This window comes from Mustela lutreola, chromosome 12 (genome assembly GCF_030435805.1).
Source record: "Mustela lutreola isolate mMusLut2 chromosome 12, mMusLut2.pri, whole genome shotgun sequence".
In the NCBI taxonomy this organism is placed as follows: Eukaryota; Metazoa; Chordata; class Mammalia; order Carnivora; family Mustelidae; genus Mustela; species Mustela lutreola.
In genome coordinates, this window is record NC_081301.1 from 7941884 (window position 1) to 7958732 (window position 16849).

The window sequence follows — 16849 nt, forward strand, 5'->3', positions numbered from 1 at the left end:
GAAGGGCATTGGAAGAGGCCCTCACACAGATAACAGAACTTCTTGGTAAACAGAACCTACTGGGATGAGTTTAGGGGACAAGCTCTATCCGGAACAAGTTACTGATCTCTTGGAACTTTGGTTATCTCTCTAGTAAAATGGGGGTAGTAATACCTCATCAGGTGGGTGTGGAATTTGAGTTAGTATACACACATGTACACATATATATTACCATGCACATACATACACATATATATACATGCGTAAGTGTGTATCTATCTCCCCACCACTCAAAAGACTGTCTAGCATTGTCTGTGCCCATCCCTGTAAATAGAGAGCAATCTAGCCATGAAATCTGTCTAGGACATAAATCCAACAGGGTCTGCTAGGAGACTGGATGTGGGGTACGGGAGATTTCCTGGTTTCTGGAATTCGCAACTGAAAAGAAGGTAGCGCCATTCCCTCAGTGGTTTGGGGTTAGGAAGAGGGACAAACTGAGTTCAGTTTGGAGCACGCTGAGGTTCAGCCTCCCACAGGCTTTCCCAGGAGAGACATCCAGTGGGCACCCAGGCAGATGGTTCTAGAGATCTGGGAAGAATATAAGGACGTGTGAGTCACCGTCTGAAGGCAGTAACTGAAGCCACAGGGTAGATCACCAAGAAGGAGTGTGTAGCATGAACAGAGTGTCTGAGACGGAACCCTGAGGAGCCTCAAAATGTGAGGACTGGGCAGAAGAGAGGGAATCCGTGAAGAAGCTGAGGGGGCAGAGCAGGGAGCCGAGGCACAAATCCCAGAGAAGGCATTCACCAGGCCCGTGCTGCACACTGGGCCTGGAAGGTTACAATTAGGAGCGGATTTGGTAGCGATGACGTCTTTGTGACCTTGGCAAGAGCAGACGCAGTGAAGAAGAAGAGGAAGCATCCAAAGGAGGAATTCAGAAGGGAAATTGTGGAACTATCCCAGGGATCAAACACAGACTTCAGACAGTGGCTGAAAGGTGTTCCCAGAGTAATTAAAAAGTCTTCACATCTCTAGAGCAAATGTGGTTTGAGATTATATTTTGAAAGACTGCGCCACAGTGATAACTACAGTAGACTGATTAAAAGCTGAGGCCAAAAAGCATACAATCCTTTTCTTACACATAAAGGAAACCAAAGTCACTGCTTTAATGAAATGGGTAAGATAGTTTCATATACAAATGAGAATATTAGCTGGGGCTCACGCGTAACAGTGGGGCGTGAAACCGGAAGCCCTCAGTGGTCAGTCAGCCATGGCGGCCATGCTGGACCCGGGGTGTGACTTGCCCTACCCTCACCTGGTGGGGAAAGCAGGGGAAGCCAGCTGTAGAACCCACTATGGATGCTCCAACCAGTGAGATGGGTATGTACCTGAAGAAAGCAGGGACTTGACCTGAGACAGGGTGGGGCTGGAAGGCCAGGGCCTCAGCGGAGGGGTACTGGGAAGTGCCCTCGGTGACACCTCAAACACTCTCCCTCCTGCTGCCCTGGGGGAGGTCTCCCAACCCGCAGGGGGCAGTTAGTGAGTTAAAAGGGTTAGACTGGCTTCTGAGGGCCTGAAAAAGAGCTCTGAATGTTCAGAGCCCCCATGGTGAAATGCTGGAAAACAGACCAGATTCCTTTTCAGCATTAACAGCCCTGAGAGAAGTAAAAGAGTGGTTTTCAATGAGAGAGAGAGAGAGAGTGTCTGTAGTTGTTGGATCCCACAGTTCTAATGGTGGACCTGCCTAAATTCAGAAGTAAGCACACGTTCTTAAAAAGCCTTTTCAAAACAATGAAAAGATTTTCTCTTCAGGAGAACAGCATACAAAGGTATATAACATGATATACCTTTTTTTTTTTTAAATTTTATTTATTTATTTGACAGACAGAGATCACAAGTAGGCAGAGAGGCAGGCAGAGAGAGAGAGGAGGAAGCAGGCTCCCTGCTGAGCAGATAGCCTGATGCGGGGCTCCATCCCAGGGCCCTGAGATCATGACCTGAGCGGAAGGCAGAGGCTTTAACCCATGGAGCCACCCAGGCACCCCTAACGTGATATACTTTTGAGCAAGTTAAAGATGTACTTTTGCGACAATGGATAGTACACACTGCTGAGCCCAGTCTGACTGGAAGCTGAGGGGGTGGGTGCAGGGCAGGGGTCGCTCTGGCACAAGATGGGAGAGGCGAAGGACATTACCCAAGAGGCACCAAGAGAGTGTGTGTGTGAGACACATATGAGAAATGTCCCTCCTGGGCATATGAAAAACCACAATCAAGGCAGAAAACTTGATTTCCTGTGAGGAATTTACCAAGTAAACAATCTGTTAACAATTTGTGTCTCTGGTTATATAAAAAATAAACAGTGACACACTGGCCAGAATTTGAAAGTATTTTTCTAGTACACCAGAGAACTACTACACGCCACTACTTGAAGACCATTTGAGTCTGTGAACAAAGACCCAGGAGACGGGTAGAAGGTGTAGGAGCCAGAGACGGGCAGCTGAGCTGGGGTCCCTGTGGCAGCAGGAGATCACGCATCCTGTGGGGAGGGACACGGCAGCGCAGGGATGGGAGGCCACCAGGCAGAGCATGAGCAACCCTGGACCCGCAGAAGTTTGGGAGTAGAGTGTCTCCAGGTCTAATTGTTATTGTTGTTGTTTTAAACTCCACACCCAATGTGGGGCTTGAACTCATGACCCCAAGATCAAGAGTTGCATGCTCTACTGACTGAGCCAGCGGGGCACCCCCTCTGTCCGAGTTTTGAAACTAGAGATCATGCTGGTGCTAAGGAAGTAGCTGTTCCCAAGTCTCTTGTGTGGAAAAGTTTAGAGCATTTTTTTTGTATTCTTATGACAGTTTATGTCTATCTTATTTTTAAGAAATGTTTAAAGCACCTTACCAAAATATCTTTTTTTTTTTTGTTTGAGAGAGAGAGAGTGTGTATGTGTGTGTGCTCATGTGAGAGGGGGTGGGCAGAGGAGGAGGGAGAGAATCCCAAGCAGGCTCCAGAGTCCAGCGTGGAGCCCGGGGGTTGGGGGTGGGGAGCGGGCTTGGTCCCATGACCCTGAGATCATGACTTGAGAGGAAATCAAGAGTCGGACACTTAATTGATTGAGCCACACAGGTGCCCCTTTCTGAAACATATTTTATTCAAAGGAGAAAATTAGATACAGAGCAAGTTCAGAACAAGGGCAGATTAGGTGTGGGTAAATCAAGTAAAAATAAGAGAATCAGATTAGGATGTATGCTAGAAAGTCCCTTAAGGTAGTTAGAGGCAAGGCCAGAAAGAGGGCTTCGAGCTTCCTGGAGGACAACGCAAAGAGGAAAAAATCCAAGTCCTTTACAGGCTCCCTACTACCTGTAAGATTAACAACAAACCAGCTTCACAGGGGGAGCAAAACTTTCCTCATAGGTCCTCATAAAAGTGAGTCTTTGTGGCACACTGAGAAAAGTCCTCAAGAGCATTCTGTAGGAGACACACCATCTAGTTCTGTATGGCCCTCTTCCACTCTGTCCATCAGGGCAAGTTGAAGGCATAAGATCAAGGCACAGACCAAGAGAAGCAAGTATAAGAGAGGCCAAGGACAGCAGGCCAAGTGTTTGCAGCTATCTTATGGTTGAGATTAATCCAGGAATTAAATTTAGACCACTGATGGCATGGATGTCTCTTTGGATAATTTTTTATCAACATTTTTCTCAAAATCAAGCTTGTGAAGATGTGGCCAGAAGAGACTTTGAAATTAGATGTTTGAGCTGAAACCTAAGGCAGAGCTTCTCTGTGCTGCTGATTAAGGGCAGAAGAGTAGTTTTCTCTGACAATCAACTTCATTTCTTTAGAAACCCAGCCTTTCAGCAGCGGGGGCTGTAAGAGTTTGGGCTCAGAGACTGAGAGATGAGGCCCTGGGGCTCCTGGAGCCCATGGGAGACCTGGGTTGGAATGTCACTTTCACCCCTCACTGGCTGGGGGACCTCTCTGAGATCATCAGTTAAATGGGGAACCATTCAATCCCCACAAATGTCTCCTGAACCCCCACAACGTGCAGCATAATCAGATAATACCTGCTGCACAGGTGTTTGGGAAGGTTGGACAGGTAAATGCTCCTAAAGCATTTAGCTCAGGGACTGGCACGTAGCCAACATTCAGTAAACATTAAAACTAGTGACAGCAGTAACAAAATAATGATCACGGTCAAAGATTGCTGGCTCCGTTATGATACATAAATAATTTCAGGAGGAAGGTCTCAGATTCTACATCATAGAAGATGGTGGCAAGAATTTTAAATTTTAGCCTGGGAAAGGTTCAAAGTCACCCACAAAGATACCAAAAATATCCGCAAAAGCCCCCACACTTTTAAACCACATTAACTTACTGGTAAATGCTCGGAGATAAACATGTCTGGAGGTACCTCGCTGAGTCAAGCTGCTATTTAAGACTTCGATACGAGCCAGGTCCATTTTGAAGAAACATCTGCCGAAATGATGATTTTAGCTGTAGAATGTCGCAGTCCTGATGTTCGGATGTTCCTGAGGGAAATCTGCTGGTACCTTCACTAATGTCTCAATTTGGAAATACTACATGGAATATAATTTTTCCCATAAAATGCCTATGAAAATAAAAAGCCTCCTCAACCCTGAATAGAGAACAAAGCTGCACTGTGTCAGGGACGTTGGACGGGCCGCTAAATCACTCATTAGCCAAGAATCATCTTTCTGTACAACAGTCTCACAGGCATCATTCAAATTCGTGCTGGAGCAAAAATACCAATCACTATGTATCAGGCGGCAGGAGTCCTCAACAGTCGAAACCTCACATGTGAAAATCTGCAGATGGCACCAAGTCCACCACAAACCGTTCTTTTGAGGGTAATTAGGCAGCACAGATAGCCTTTGAGGCCACCATGAGTTCATCACAGCAAAACCATGCCATCCTTAGGAGGAAGCATTTTTATGTTCCTTTCCTATACAGCAGGGGAGCATGCAAATCATCTAAATGCGGGCTTGAGGGATGAAGGTACAGGCTTAAAAAGGATTGGACAATGTTTATCTGAACTTGACACTGCCTCCCAGACTGTGGCAGCCCCCAGAAGTATCAAGATGGTGGGTTATAGGACAATGGGCAGCGGGGCTGGGAGGGAGAGAGCTGTGCCCACATCATTCATCATTCCTAACATACCAGTTTCGTATCCATTGAGTCAAAGGCCAAGAAAAGATCAATAAAAGCTACAAACAATCTTTGGTTTTCCTGACAGATTTCCATATGAAGTGATGAAGAATGGGCAATGGTGTAATGGCTATGTCTTGCCGAGAATCCTGCCGCGAGAGACCAGACTTCCATTTCTCAAGAAGAAAAATGGCCTGTGTTTTGGATGGAATGCACTGCAAGCTAATGAGGCCAATTATACTGGGGGAGGGGGTCCAAGGGGCTCGTTATTCCTTTCTTGTATTTCTAGTTGATGGGTTAGGCTACTTTCTAATTTCAACCAAATCGAACCATTCATTCACTTGATCGATATTTACTAAGTAATGAACACTAAGCATTGTGCTTGGTGCTAGGGACACAGTGGTAACTAAAGAACCATGACTCCTATTTTTAGGGGGTTTATAATCTGCACCCTTGTTTATGGGATTGAAAAAGGTGTCCAGAACAATGGCCCACTGGCAGATGAAATTTTCACCAGGTGCTTTTAGTTTGACCTTTTAATATCTACCATACAAGGCACTGTTAGAGAGGCATTTGGGGTGTCATATTATTTGAAACTGAATTTTGTCTATTACCTTTTGAGAGGAGCTGCCCCACCCCCAAACTATGCTGAGGAGATGGGTCTAGGTTATACCACATGATCCCACTCCCTGAATACAACCGTGTGAATCAGGGATAAACACATGAACCAGAGGAAGCTATCCTTGACATTCTACTTGAAATCTGAAATTGGACCCAAGAGTGAACAGACTGTGGTGGGCAGTGGAGCTGTAAGACAAAGGGAACTTGGGGGGACTGGAAGTCATTTTAGTGATAAACAACATTTAATAAGAACTCAGAATGTGCCAGGCCCCATGCCAGGTCCTAGACATACAAATATGAACAAGACAGAAGTGGTTCCACCCTCATCTCTGGTGCATGAGAGAGTAGTTAGTAAACAAATACGTGAAATAAATAGAGTGTGCTAAATACTGTTAAGAAAAGAAATAGGAGGCTGAGTATAGAACAGCATGGAGAGAAGGACCTCTTGAGGTAGATGGGTTGGGGAAGCCTCTCTGAGAAGGCGACATTTAAGCTGAGACCAGCCATGAAAAGTGAGGGGAAGCCCGTTCCAGGCAGAAGAAGAGTAAGTGCAAAGGCTCTGGGACAGAACTCTCATGGTCTCGGGACCAAAACAAGGCCAAGCGTGTGAAGCACAGTGAGAGAGTGGCATGAGGGCGTGTGGAAAAGGCAGGCAGAACCCGGATCACTCAGGTTCTTATAGGGCTGTGTAAAGGGTCTGGACTTGGATGGGCAGCCAGTGAAGGGTTTTCAGAAAGAAGAGACATTATATTGCCAATATTTTGAAACATCACCCTGGTGTGAGGACATACATCTAGACAAATGGGGTAGAAGAGAAAACCCAGAAACCAACCCTTGCATGTGTGATCAACTGATTTCAGACAAGGGCGCCAAGACCATTCAATGAGGAAAGGACAGTCTCTTCAACAAATGGAACTGGGAAAACAGGATATTGACATGTAAGATAACGAAGCTGAACCCCTATATCATTCCATACACACACAGAATAGCTCCCAATAAATCATAAACCTATCGAATGAACTTGGACCCCTACCTTACGCCATAGACCACATCCAACAACTCAATATGGATCAAGGAAAAACATAAAAGCTAAAAGTATCGAATTCTTAGGAGAAAACAAAGGGGCAGATCTTCCAGACACTGGCTTTGGTAATGACTCCCTGAATGTAACACCAGAAGCATAAATGGCAAAACAAACCAACAAAAGGATGAATCGCACTTCATGGAAACTACAGAATTTCATGTATCAAAGGATATTGTCAACAGATTAAAAGGACAACCCACATAACAAGAAAAAAGATTTGCAGATCACATTTCTGATAAGGGAATTAATATTCAGAATATATTAGGAACTCTTAGAACAACAGTAACTCAGTAACAACAAAGTAAACAAATTGATTAAAAAATGGGCAAAGGGGGTGCCTGCGTGGCTCAGTGGGTTAAGCCTCTGCCTTTGGCTCAGGTCATGATCTCAGGGTCCTGGGATCGAGCATCGGGCTCTCTGCTCAGCAGGGAGCCTGTTTCCCCCCTCTCTCTCTGCCTGCCTCTCTGCCTACTTGTGATCTCTCTCTCTCTCTCTGTCAAATAAATAAATATTTTTTTAAAACATGGGCAAAGAAGGCAAAAAACTTATATACCATTTTTCCAAAGGAGAAATACAAATGACTAATAAACACATGAAAAGATGTTCAATATCATTGGTTATGGGTGAAAGGTAAATCACAATGAGGCACCCCTTTACAGCGCACTAGAATGGCTATTAAACAAAATGGAGGGGCGCCTGTGCAGCTCAGTCATTGTGCGTCTGCCATTGGCTCAGATCATGATCCCAGGGTCCTGGGATCGAGCCCTGCGTCGGGCTCCCTGTTCCGTGGGAAGCATGTTCTCCCTCTCCCACGCTCCCTCCCTGCTTGAGTTCCCTCTCTTGCTGTGTCTCTCTGTGTCAAAAAATAATAAAATCTTAAAAAATTTTTAAACAAAATGGAGCAAATATAGGTGAGATTGTGGAGAAACTAGAACCGTTGTGCATTGCTGGTGGAGACCTAAAACAGTGTGGCCACTATGGAAACATGCTTGGGAGTCCTTCAAAAGTGAAAATAGAATGATCATATGATCCAGTAATTCCACTCCCAGTTAACAGACCCAACAGAACTGAAGAAAGCAGGGACTTGAACCCAGACTGGCAGGCCAGCGCTTACAGCAACATTATTCACAATAGTGAAAAAGGACAAGCAAGCCAAGTGTGCACTGAGATAGATCAATGGATAAGCCAAATGTGGTGCGTCCAAAGACAGAATGCATCCACGAAAGGGAATGAAATTCTGATACGTGCTATAACATGGATGAACGTTCAAAATCTCACACTGAGTAAAACAGACCAGACACGATGGACAAATATTGCATAATTGTACTTACAAAAGGTCCCTACAGGAGACAAATTCATAGATTCAGAGGCAGAATAGAGGTTACCAGGGCCTGGGGCAGAAGGGCGAATGCAGACTTGCTGTCTAATGGGCATAGTCACTGTTTGGGCTGATGACAAATACTCTGATAGTGGACAATGGTGACGGTGGCATAACGTTGTGAATGTACTTCCTGCCCTCTGAAATGATCCTTTAAAAAATGGTAAGTTTGGGGCATCTGGGTGGCTCAGTCGTTAAGTGCCTGCCTTCAGCTCGGGTCTTGATCCCGGGGTCCTGGGATTGAGCCCCACGTCAGGCTGCCTGCTCAGCAGGGAGCCTGCTTTTCCCTCTCCCACTCCCCCTGCTTGTGTTCCCTCTCTCCCTCGGTATCTCTCTGTCAAATAAATAAATAAAATCTTTTTTAAAAAATGGCAAATTTCCTGTTGTATATATTTGACCATAATGAAAAGAAGAGTTAAAACCCCCCGCCACTGCTGGGAGAGCAGCCCGGAGAGAGGCGACCGTGTGTGCGGGGCTGGCCGGCGGAGGGGTGGCATCGGCGCTGAGAGAGAGAGAGAACGGGCGAGATGAGTGAAAGTCTGACGGCTTCCGGGTCCCAGGAGGCCCAGGTGGGCTTTTCCCGCACTTCATTTCGGTGAGCCTCACCTACACGCGCTCAGAGAACTGCTTTAGACTTGAGCTGGACTGAGTGGGTCTTTGTTCCTTGCAAGGAAACAATTCCTGATGGAGGCAGGGAACAGCCGGGATCGGGTTGGTTCCTAAAGCCGGACCACAGCTCCAGGAGGGCAGAGAACCTGCTTTTCCCTCTGCTCAGTGCCTAGCACTGTGCCTGATGCAAGGGGGCAGGTGCTGCCTTCAATACATGGGCATTGGATGAGCGCTGAGAATCCCCACCATGGGGGATTCTATAAAGGCCTGAGCTTCCACATTCTCACGCACAAGTCATACCCAATCCAAAAACAAGGCAGCTGAGCCCCCAAATCTGTCCTCATTACTGATGGTAACAGCCAAGCCTGGTTCTTCACAAGGACTTCTACCTCATCTGTTCAAGGTCAAAAGAAGTCGATGCCAAAATTTCAAATTTTGCACCCTTCTACAAATGTTAAGTTTCAGGATGCCCAAGATTTATTGGGTTTCTAACAATTTCATCAAACCAGGTATGTAAAAAAAGTTAAACTTATTTTCTCATGCACATAAAAAACACAAAAGCAAGTTGTTGTTGTTGTTTTTTAAAGATTTATTTATTTATTTGATAGAGAGAGACAGTGAGAGAGAGAACACAGGCAGGGAGAGTGGGAGGAGAAGCAGCCTCCAGGCCAAGCATCGGGTTCTATCCCAGAACCCTAGGATCATGACCTGAGCTGAAGACAGATGCTGAAGACAGATGCTTAACCACTGAGCCACCCCCACAGAAACGGCTTTTTTTTTTTTTAAAGGTTTTATTTATTTATTTGACAGAGAGAGAGACAGAGATCACAAGCAGGCAGAGAGGCAGACAGAGGCAGAGAGAGAAGCAGGGTCCCCGCTGAGCAAGGAGCCCGATGCGGGGCTCAATCCCAGGACCCTGATCATGACCTGAGCTGAAGGCAGCGAGCCAACCCACCGAGCCACCGAGGCGCCCCCAGAAACGGCTTTTAATAATTTCCTGGTGGTCATAGAGGAGAGTAAATGTCTCCTTCCTTAAAACACAGGAGTCAGAATTTCAAGAGATCTTTAGATGGCAAAAATGGAACTTGGCTCATTTGATTTTTCTCAATCATTCCAATCACCAGGGCGTGCCATTACTAATAAGGGAAAAGTTGACACAGCCTAATTTTACAAAAGGAGGGGAACTGTTACCTCGAGAATTGTTTATAACGATGTTGGGCTATCACACAGTTAAAATGGTAACATGAGGACTATATCATGAGAAGACATTCACAAAACACAGCTGAATAAGGAAAGAGGAAGACAAAATTATATGTGTAATTTGATTACAGCTAGGTGGAACCGAGGTTAGTCGTTATAAAGATTGGAAGGTACCAAAATGAGATGAAAAAAGTGGCAATGGGGCAGGGAACTTATATGTAGGGCTTTTAAATCCATTTTAAAAATTTAGTTTATACTATTTTAAAAGTCAGCTAGAAAGACACACATACACACACACACACACACACACACCGATGGCTCCAGAGCAAAAACCTGAACAAATGGAAGGAAGAATTCTGGTCACTGAGCTGCCTCACGAGGTTGAAGATGACCGAGGACAAGCCTGGGGTTCTTTCTCTAAGGCAGGGTTTCTTCAAGTGTGATCCTGGGACCAGTAACATCACCATCCCTGGGGAACTTGCCAGAAACAAAAATTCTGGGTCAACCCCAGACCTACCAGATTGGAAAGTCTGGGGATGGGAGCCCAGCAGTCTGTTCTGAGAAACGCTCGACCTGCTCAGATGCGAGCTTAGGTTTGAGAACCACTGCTCTCAACTATCTCCCCGGTCTGACCGTCTGTGGTTTCCCCCAAGTCTATAAAGAGTCCATCTTTCACACCTTTGAGCTCTTCCCAAACACCACTTTCACAGTTTACGAGAGCTTCATGGGACTTTCTGGATCAGGTCCAAAGTCCACCTGCAAGCCAGGTCCTCCCCTTTGGCCACCAAATTTCATCTTTACCACCACGGCTGGCTACCTACCGTGGCCTGTGTTTATGAGTGTCGTCTCACTTAATCTCCTGACAATCCTATACGGTAGATAATACTAATATCCCCAGTTATATAATATATAGTAATGTATAATAATGTATTATCCCCACAGATGAGAGAAAGGAGGCCAAAAGAAGTCCAAGATCGGACAACTAGGAAATGATGGGAAAAAACGACTTCATGGCACAACTTCTTCAGCACCACTGAGGTTCAGAGAAACGCACAGACGGTGGTAGGTGCTGGAGTTGGTAAGTGAAGCCAGGCCTGATTTCCAAGCCTGCTTGCCTTGTGGCCAGTCAGCTATGCTGCCTCACACACTCTGCAAGGCAGGGCCATTTGCTCACTGGCCCTGGCATACATCACTGCCAAGAGTCACACTGTTTGCAAATATCCACTGCCTGTCTTCTCTACCACCAACCCACGTCCGTCCGTCCTACCGCCTCTGCGAGGCCTTCCCGGCTGCTTCCCCAAGATCCCTGGCTAGGATGGGTCACTTCCTCCCCTCTCTTCACCCCCACCAGGCCCTATCTGTATCCCTCTCCGATATTTACCCATTCCCCGCCCTGAATTACATAGTTCTACACTTGCTCCTTTGGGGGAGGTGGTGGTCTGAGTTGGCCCGGTGCCACCAGCAACACAGAACACTTATTGGTGGAGTCCATCAATGTGTCTTTTATGTGATTCAACTCATTTTCTAGATATTTTATGTATCTTATCTGCCCAGCTCAAGACACTAAGCTCCTTAAGAACAAGGACCAAATCTTTTACTTATTTTATGTTTTCAAGAATACTCAGCCCTGGGCCAGATGCACAGCCAAGTCTCTAATACATGAGTGAATTCTAATCGAATGCTACTGGTACACAACTCCCGTATAATTTTTCCTACTACTTAAACCCTGCAAATTGCAGCATATATTAATGGAGGAAAATTGGGTACTACAGAAATGGATCCAAGCAACTCATTTTCTGTAAATAGATAGAAATAATAAATTCAATGTTTTTAATAGTGTTAAATAATAACAAGAGAATTCTATGAGCACATTTTCCTGAAAATTTGTTCAAATTTTCATGCAACTCGGGGGGGGGGGGGTATCACAGTTCTGTCCTTTAAAAGACTGAAGCTAAAATATGCCTTCATTATTCCTCTTTTAAAATGAAAGTATACTATTTTAAAAGATCAAAACATAAATCCTAATGTCTCTCATAAGGAAAATGTGGATATTTTCATTTCAGGTATCAATCATCTATTACAGTATATTCTAACCCAACAAATATACTTTTAACAGGAAGAAAAAAAAATCTCATCAATATTCTCACTCCTACCACATACCCAGAAAGCAAAGGTACAGAAAATCAGAACATGTATTTCAATCATCTTTAAACCTCAAAAACTAGATTTATCAACTTTTAGGAATAAGGTAATATAAAAACCAAATGCTGCCTCTCTTAATTCATAAATCATTTGATTACATACCCCAATGATATGCAACCAGAGAAAAATACCCAGCCACAACATATTTTTAACAAACTGGAAGGCACAGATTAAGAGTACGTAACAATAAAAACAAAGATGATCAAATTATTATGGCCTTTCAATAGGCATTTTTCTCCCATCCCAGCCTTACACGGTATCCACATGGTCTGACAGTAAATATACAACAAAAGATCTGATGAGTTTGGCGATGCTCTAATTCTAAATCAATGTACTACCACTGAACAGACAGTGTAAACTTACCAGCTCCACAGATCCATAATGTTTCCTACTGAAATCCCCACGTCTACAGCCTAGGTCTTCCGAGACAGAGCTGGAACAAAAATGCTTCATCAGTATTATACATAGCGATCTGGCCACAAACCTTCTGCAAAAATCAACTACCATTTGCAACAAGGGCTGCTATGGAACCGGCTTTGCCCCAGCTCCTCACTGCAGGGGAGCCTCCTTGCAACAGACACAGTCCCCAGCAGCCATTGCAGAGCCCGCGTTCACGGAGCCCTCGGTAAAAAGAAAAACACCCGAGTCATCCCTGGAAGTATAGGCAATGATTGAATTAAATATTTAGTCGTTTGCAATCGATTGAGATTTCCAAGGCTACTGGTGGTTTATAATTTCATTTCTGTATAACCAAAGGGGATGAGAAGCCTTGCAGTAAACTTGAGGCCAGGGACAAAGCTTGCAATTATCTTTCGTTTAAGAGAGCCTCTTTGTCCCAAATATTCACCGTAAAAATAACCAGCATTATTTGATGCTATAGAGCAGAAATGAAACTTTAAATAGGAGGAAGAAACTTCCAAATCCTGGCAGGCCCCACCCCACCCCTTTTCATTTACGACAACATGACAATATGAAAAAAAAAAAAAAGAGAGAGAGAGAGAGAGCAGTACTGACAGAAAACCTAAAGATCTAACTTCAAGGATCTTTAGTTTTTATGTAGCAATAGCTAATACTTCCCCCAGCCCCGGGCCTCCCCCCACCCCCACCAAGGCTTAAGTCAGATAAGAAAAGTCACACGCATTGTGAAGAGCAATTAAAACCAGGGCAAAACTCTCTTACTGCATTTACATCTTGAATGCAGAGTTCCATACTCAAAAGACACACATCTTATCGAGGAGTTGGTCTGTGTAGGACCCCGAGCGGTGCCCCCAAGCTGGTGCTCCTGAAACCACCGGAGCTCCACAGAACAAGCAAGCAGCTTTAACAAGTTTTTTTTTTCTTGTAGATGTTATGCAACTAACTCTCCCCAACCCTAGGAAACCAAATTGCACCAGAGCTACATGTTCCATCGCTCCAAAATATTTGGGATCTAACATGCAAAGAAAGGTGCATTTTGTACCTTTTCATCCTTCCTTAAAAGGTAGCTACATTTTCTAAATTACAGCCTTCTTGGCAGGCTCAGAGAGAGACTGACTGCACTGGTTAGCAGCCACAGACCTGACTCTTTGCCAGGATACTCTTTGATAGGCTCCAAGCAAGACAGCACGAGAGAAACGAGGGTCTATTGGTATTCTGCTTCCACCATTTCACAGAGATGGCTGAATTAATCTTATACAAGAAATTTAACCTTTTGTAGTCCTCACTTCCCTAGCAGAAAATGTGCAACAAATTAACGAATGCAGCTTGGAAGGGTGCCCCAGATGCTTCCCAGGCTACCGGGCTTCCAGACACTGGGTTTTTCTACCCCCAGAAGAGTCTCTGAAAGAGATTTAAAACTTCTCTCCATGGCCTATTCCGGTCTGTATTAAATATGTTCTCTAGGCCCATTTTCTTAGCCTGTTCTGAAAACCCTCCGGGAGAATACCGCCAGTGCCCTACATAACAGTTTCCAGATCCTTCCCCGCGGCCCTGGGTTACTGAGAGAGTGGGGTCTAGTGATAGGAGCGTCTCTGCACCAGGTCAGAGATGGGGTGCAGAGTGAATGCCCAATGGCTGGTGATTGAGAGCTCTGTCTGCCCTGCTCAGCTCACTGCTTCAGTTGGGGGGGGGGCACTGCCCCACCACCAACAGCCGCAGCAGCTTCTAACACAAATGACCAACATCGTGAGAAGAGGAAAGGATGCCAGGCTCTGGGCCCCTCCCTGGACCGCCCTAAGCACCACCGAGGGTGTTCTCAGATACACTGCCAGCTCCCTAACTTTGCCAACAGCCAGAAACTAACACAAAAAGAGATGATAGCCCCGCATCCTGGGGCAACCACATCCTTCGAAGCTGCCTAGCGGGAAAGCAGTGTCCTATGAAAACAACCCAGAGAGACAGAAACAGAACATCTGCTATCAGTTGCCCTTTTCCCCCTCTAATTACATTTCCTGCATTTGGCTGCGGAGACAGTGCTTGCTAATGGCGAGAGCCAGGCTCAATGACACGGGGAGCCTTTCTGCGGCTGCAGGAGGCACTCGACCCCCATGTTACCAAACCCTCCAGCCTCCCCAGCTCCCTCCCCAGGCTCCCTGGCCCCTTGGCACCCAGCACAGGAGATACGATTAAAGGAGTTCCCCAGAGCTCCTAGAGAGTTTGGTTCTCCTGCGGGTCCCAGGATCTGGCCTACCGCTCGGCCCAGAGCGGACACGCAGGAAACGTGTATTGTATCGATGAAGGTATCCGCCCGTCTGGGTCTCACTCGCCAGTGTGAGGGCACCCCTGGTGAGCACCAAGGCAGGCTGCCTGTTGACAGTTTCCATCCTCAGCCAGTGGTCATTAGTCCGTCAGGCAGTCCTGGCCCAAGGAGCAAACACTGCGATGTGCCCGCCAAAACCTAGTCTCTTTTCCTCTTGGGCTTGCCGCGGGATGACATCTCCCGCTTGCCACGGGATGACATCTCCTAGCCCTTCTTGCGGGGCGCGACCCCTTGACTGAGCTCTGGCCAAGAGAATTCGGGCAGAAGCGCTAACGCCATGTCTAGGAGCTTCCTTTCCTGCCCCTTGGCCAGCAGGGTGGAAGGGACCACAAGGACCTGTAGGAGACCAGAGCTTCAAGAGGGAAAAGACCTGGTCTCCAGGAGACCAAGGCCACACCTCTGGGAACATCTGTACTAGAATACGCCGCGAGCAAGAAATCGATGCTGAGTTGGGTCAGTCTCATAGCATTTCGGTTTACCTGTTAAAGCTGCCGTGTCACCCGAACTAATACAGAAGTGGGTACCCTGCAGTCGGGGTGCTACCATAGCAACGGCCTAAAATACATGGCACCTGCTTGGGAGGCAGGCAGCTGCCAGGGAGGAAATTGATCTCGGCGGCTGGGAGGATGGAGGATGGAGATCGAGGGGACACGGGCAGAATATACGATAAAACGTAGCCCTACGGTTACGTGGGAGGGGCCCCGTGCCTTCTGAGCCTGCAGCCCGAGGGAAAGTGGCCGGACACTGCAGTGGGGCTGCTGCTCCTCGGTGACCTCAGCAAAGTTGCTTTTTGGTTTTTTGTTTGTTTGTTTGATAGAGAGCCTTCGGCTCAGGTCATGATCTCAGGGTCCTGGGATCAAGCACTGCATCGGGCTCTCTGCTCAGTAGGGCGCCTGCTTCCCCCCCTCTCTCTGCCTGCCTCTCTGCCTACTTGTGACCTCTCTCTCTGTCAAATAAATAAATAAAATCTTAAAAAAAAAAAAAAAAAAGAAGAAAAAGAAGAAGAGAGGAGCCCAGGCAAGAACCGGCTGGGTTTCACACAAAGGAAGAAGGGAACAGAGAAGGTCTAGAGACTGAGGGCCCCACAGGCTTGAGAAATCACTGTTTCTGGACTGTTTCTGGACTCCAAACAGGATGAGTTCTGTTGTGGGCAGAAATGAGGGGTACCTCTTCCAGACCCAGCCCGTACAAATTTCCCATGCATAATCCTTGCTGTCTTTCCTCACCCGCTGGCTGACTGGAGAGGGCTCTGAGGACCAACATGGGCAAAGCCCCAATAAGGAGCGGGCTTGGTCCCCGAGTGACCACAGAGAAGATCCCCAGGGACATGAGTGAAAAGTAACTTTTATTATTTTATGTCACTAAGATTCAGGGTTTATGACAATAGGTGATTTTATCTTAGAGGATACAGTTCTCTGTCGTTAACAGAGAGGAGAAGAGGAACTCCCACGGAAAGAGGTGGTCCGAGGGCTGATGGGCCGGAATGACTCTCGGGGGTCAGCAGATTGCGGGCCCCCCCAGATACCTGTTACAGCAAACAAAGTTTTATTGGCATACGGCCATACACTTTGGTTACAGGGAGTCTGTGAGGGCGTCTGTGAGGGCGTCTGTGAAGGCGTCTGCATCACGATGGGGCAGAGCCCAGCAGCTGTGACAGAGACAGAGACGTTATGGCCCACAAAGCTGAAGCTATCAACTGTCTGGCCCTTTACAGAAAAAAAGTTTGCCTGACCGTTGTTGCATAACCTCGCAAATCCCTATTGCTGGTTTCAGGCCTCCTGGCAGACTGGGGTTAATAAGGCAATGGAAATACTGGAGTCCCTCAGCATCCCTGGGGGAAGGTTTCTAAAAATGCAGATTCCCTGGCCCCATTCCCAGAGG

At 46.4% G+C, this 16849-nt stretch overlaps 1 protein-coding gene across 6 annotated transcripts in view; it reads right to left on the reverse strand.

The window, feature by feature from the left end:
* GARNL3 (GTPase activating Rap/RanGAP domain like 3) overlaps positions 1–16849 on the reverse strand; it is a 144600-nt gene that overhangs the window by 94314 nt on the left and 33437 nt on the right. For 4 of the 6 annotated variants that reach the window (XM_059141362.1, XM_059141361.1, XM_059141363.1 and 1 more), the window contains exon 3: positions 12595–12664. In XM_059141362.1, coding sequence (XP_058997345.1) covers positions 12595–12664 — 70 coding nt within the window. Of the gene's footprint in view, positions 1–12594; positions 12665–13410; positions 13431–13690; positions 13999–16849 lie in introns of those variants that run through there. The other 2 variants (XM_059141364.1, XM_059141365.1) reach the window with 2 other exon arrangements.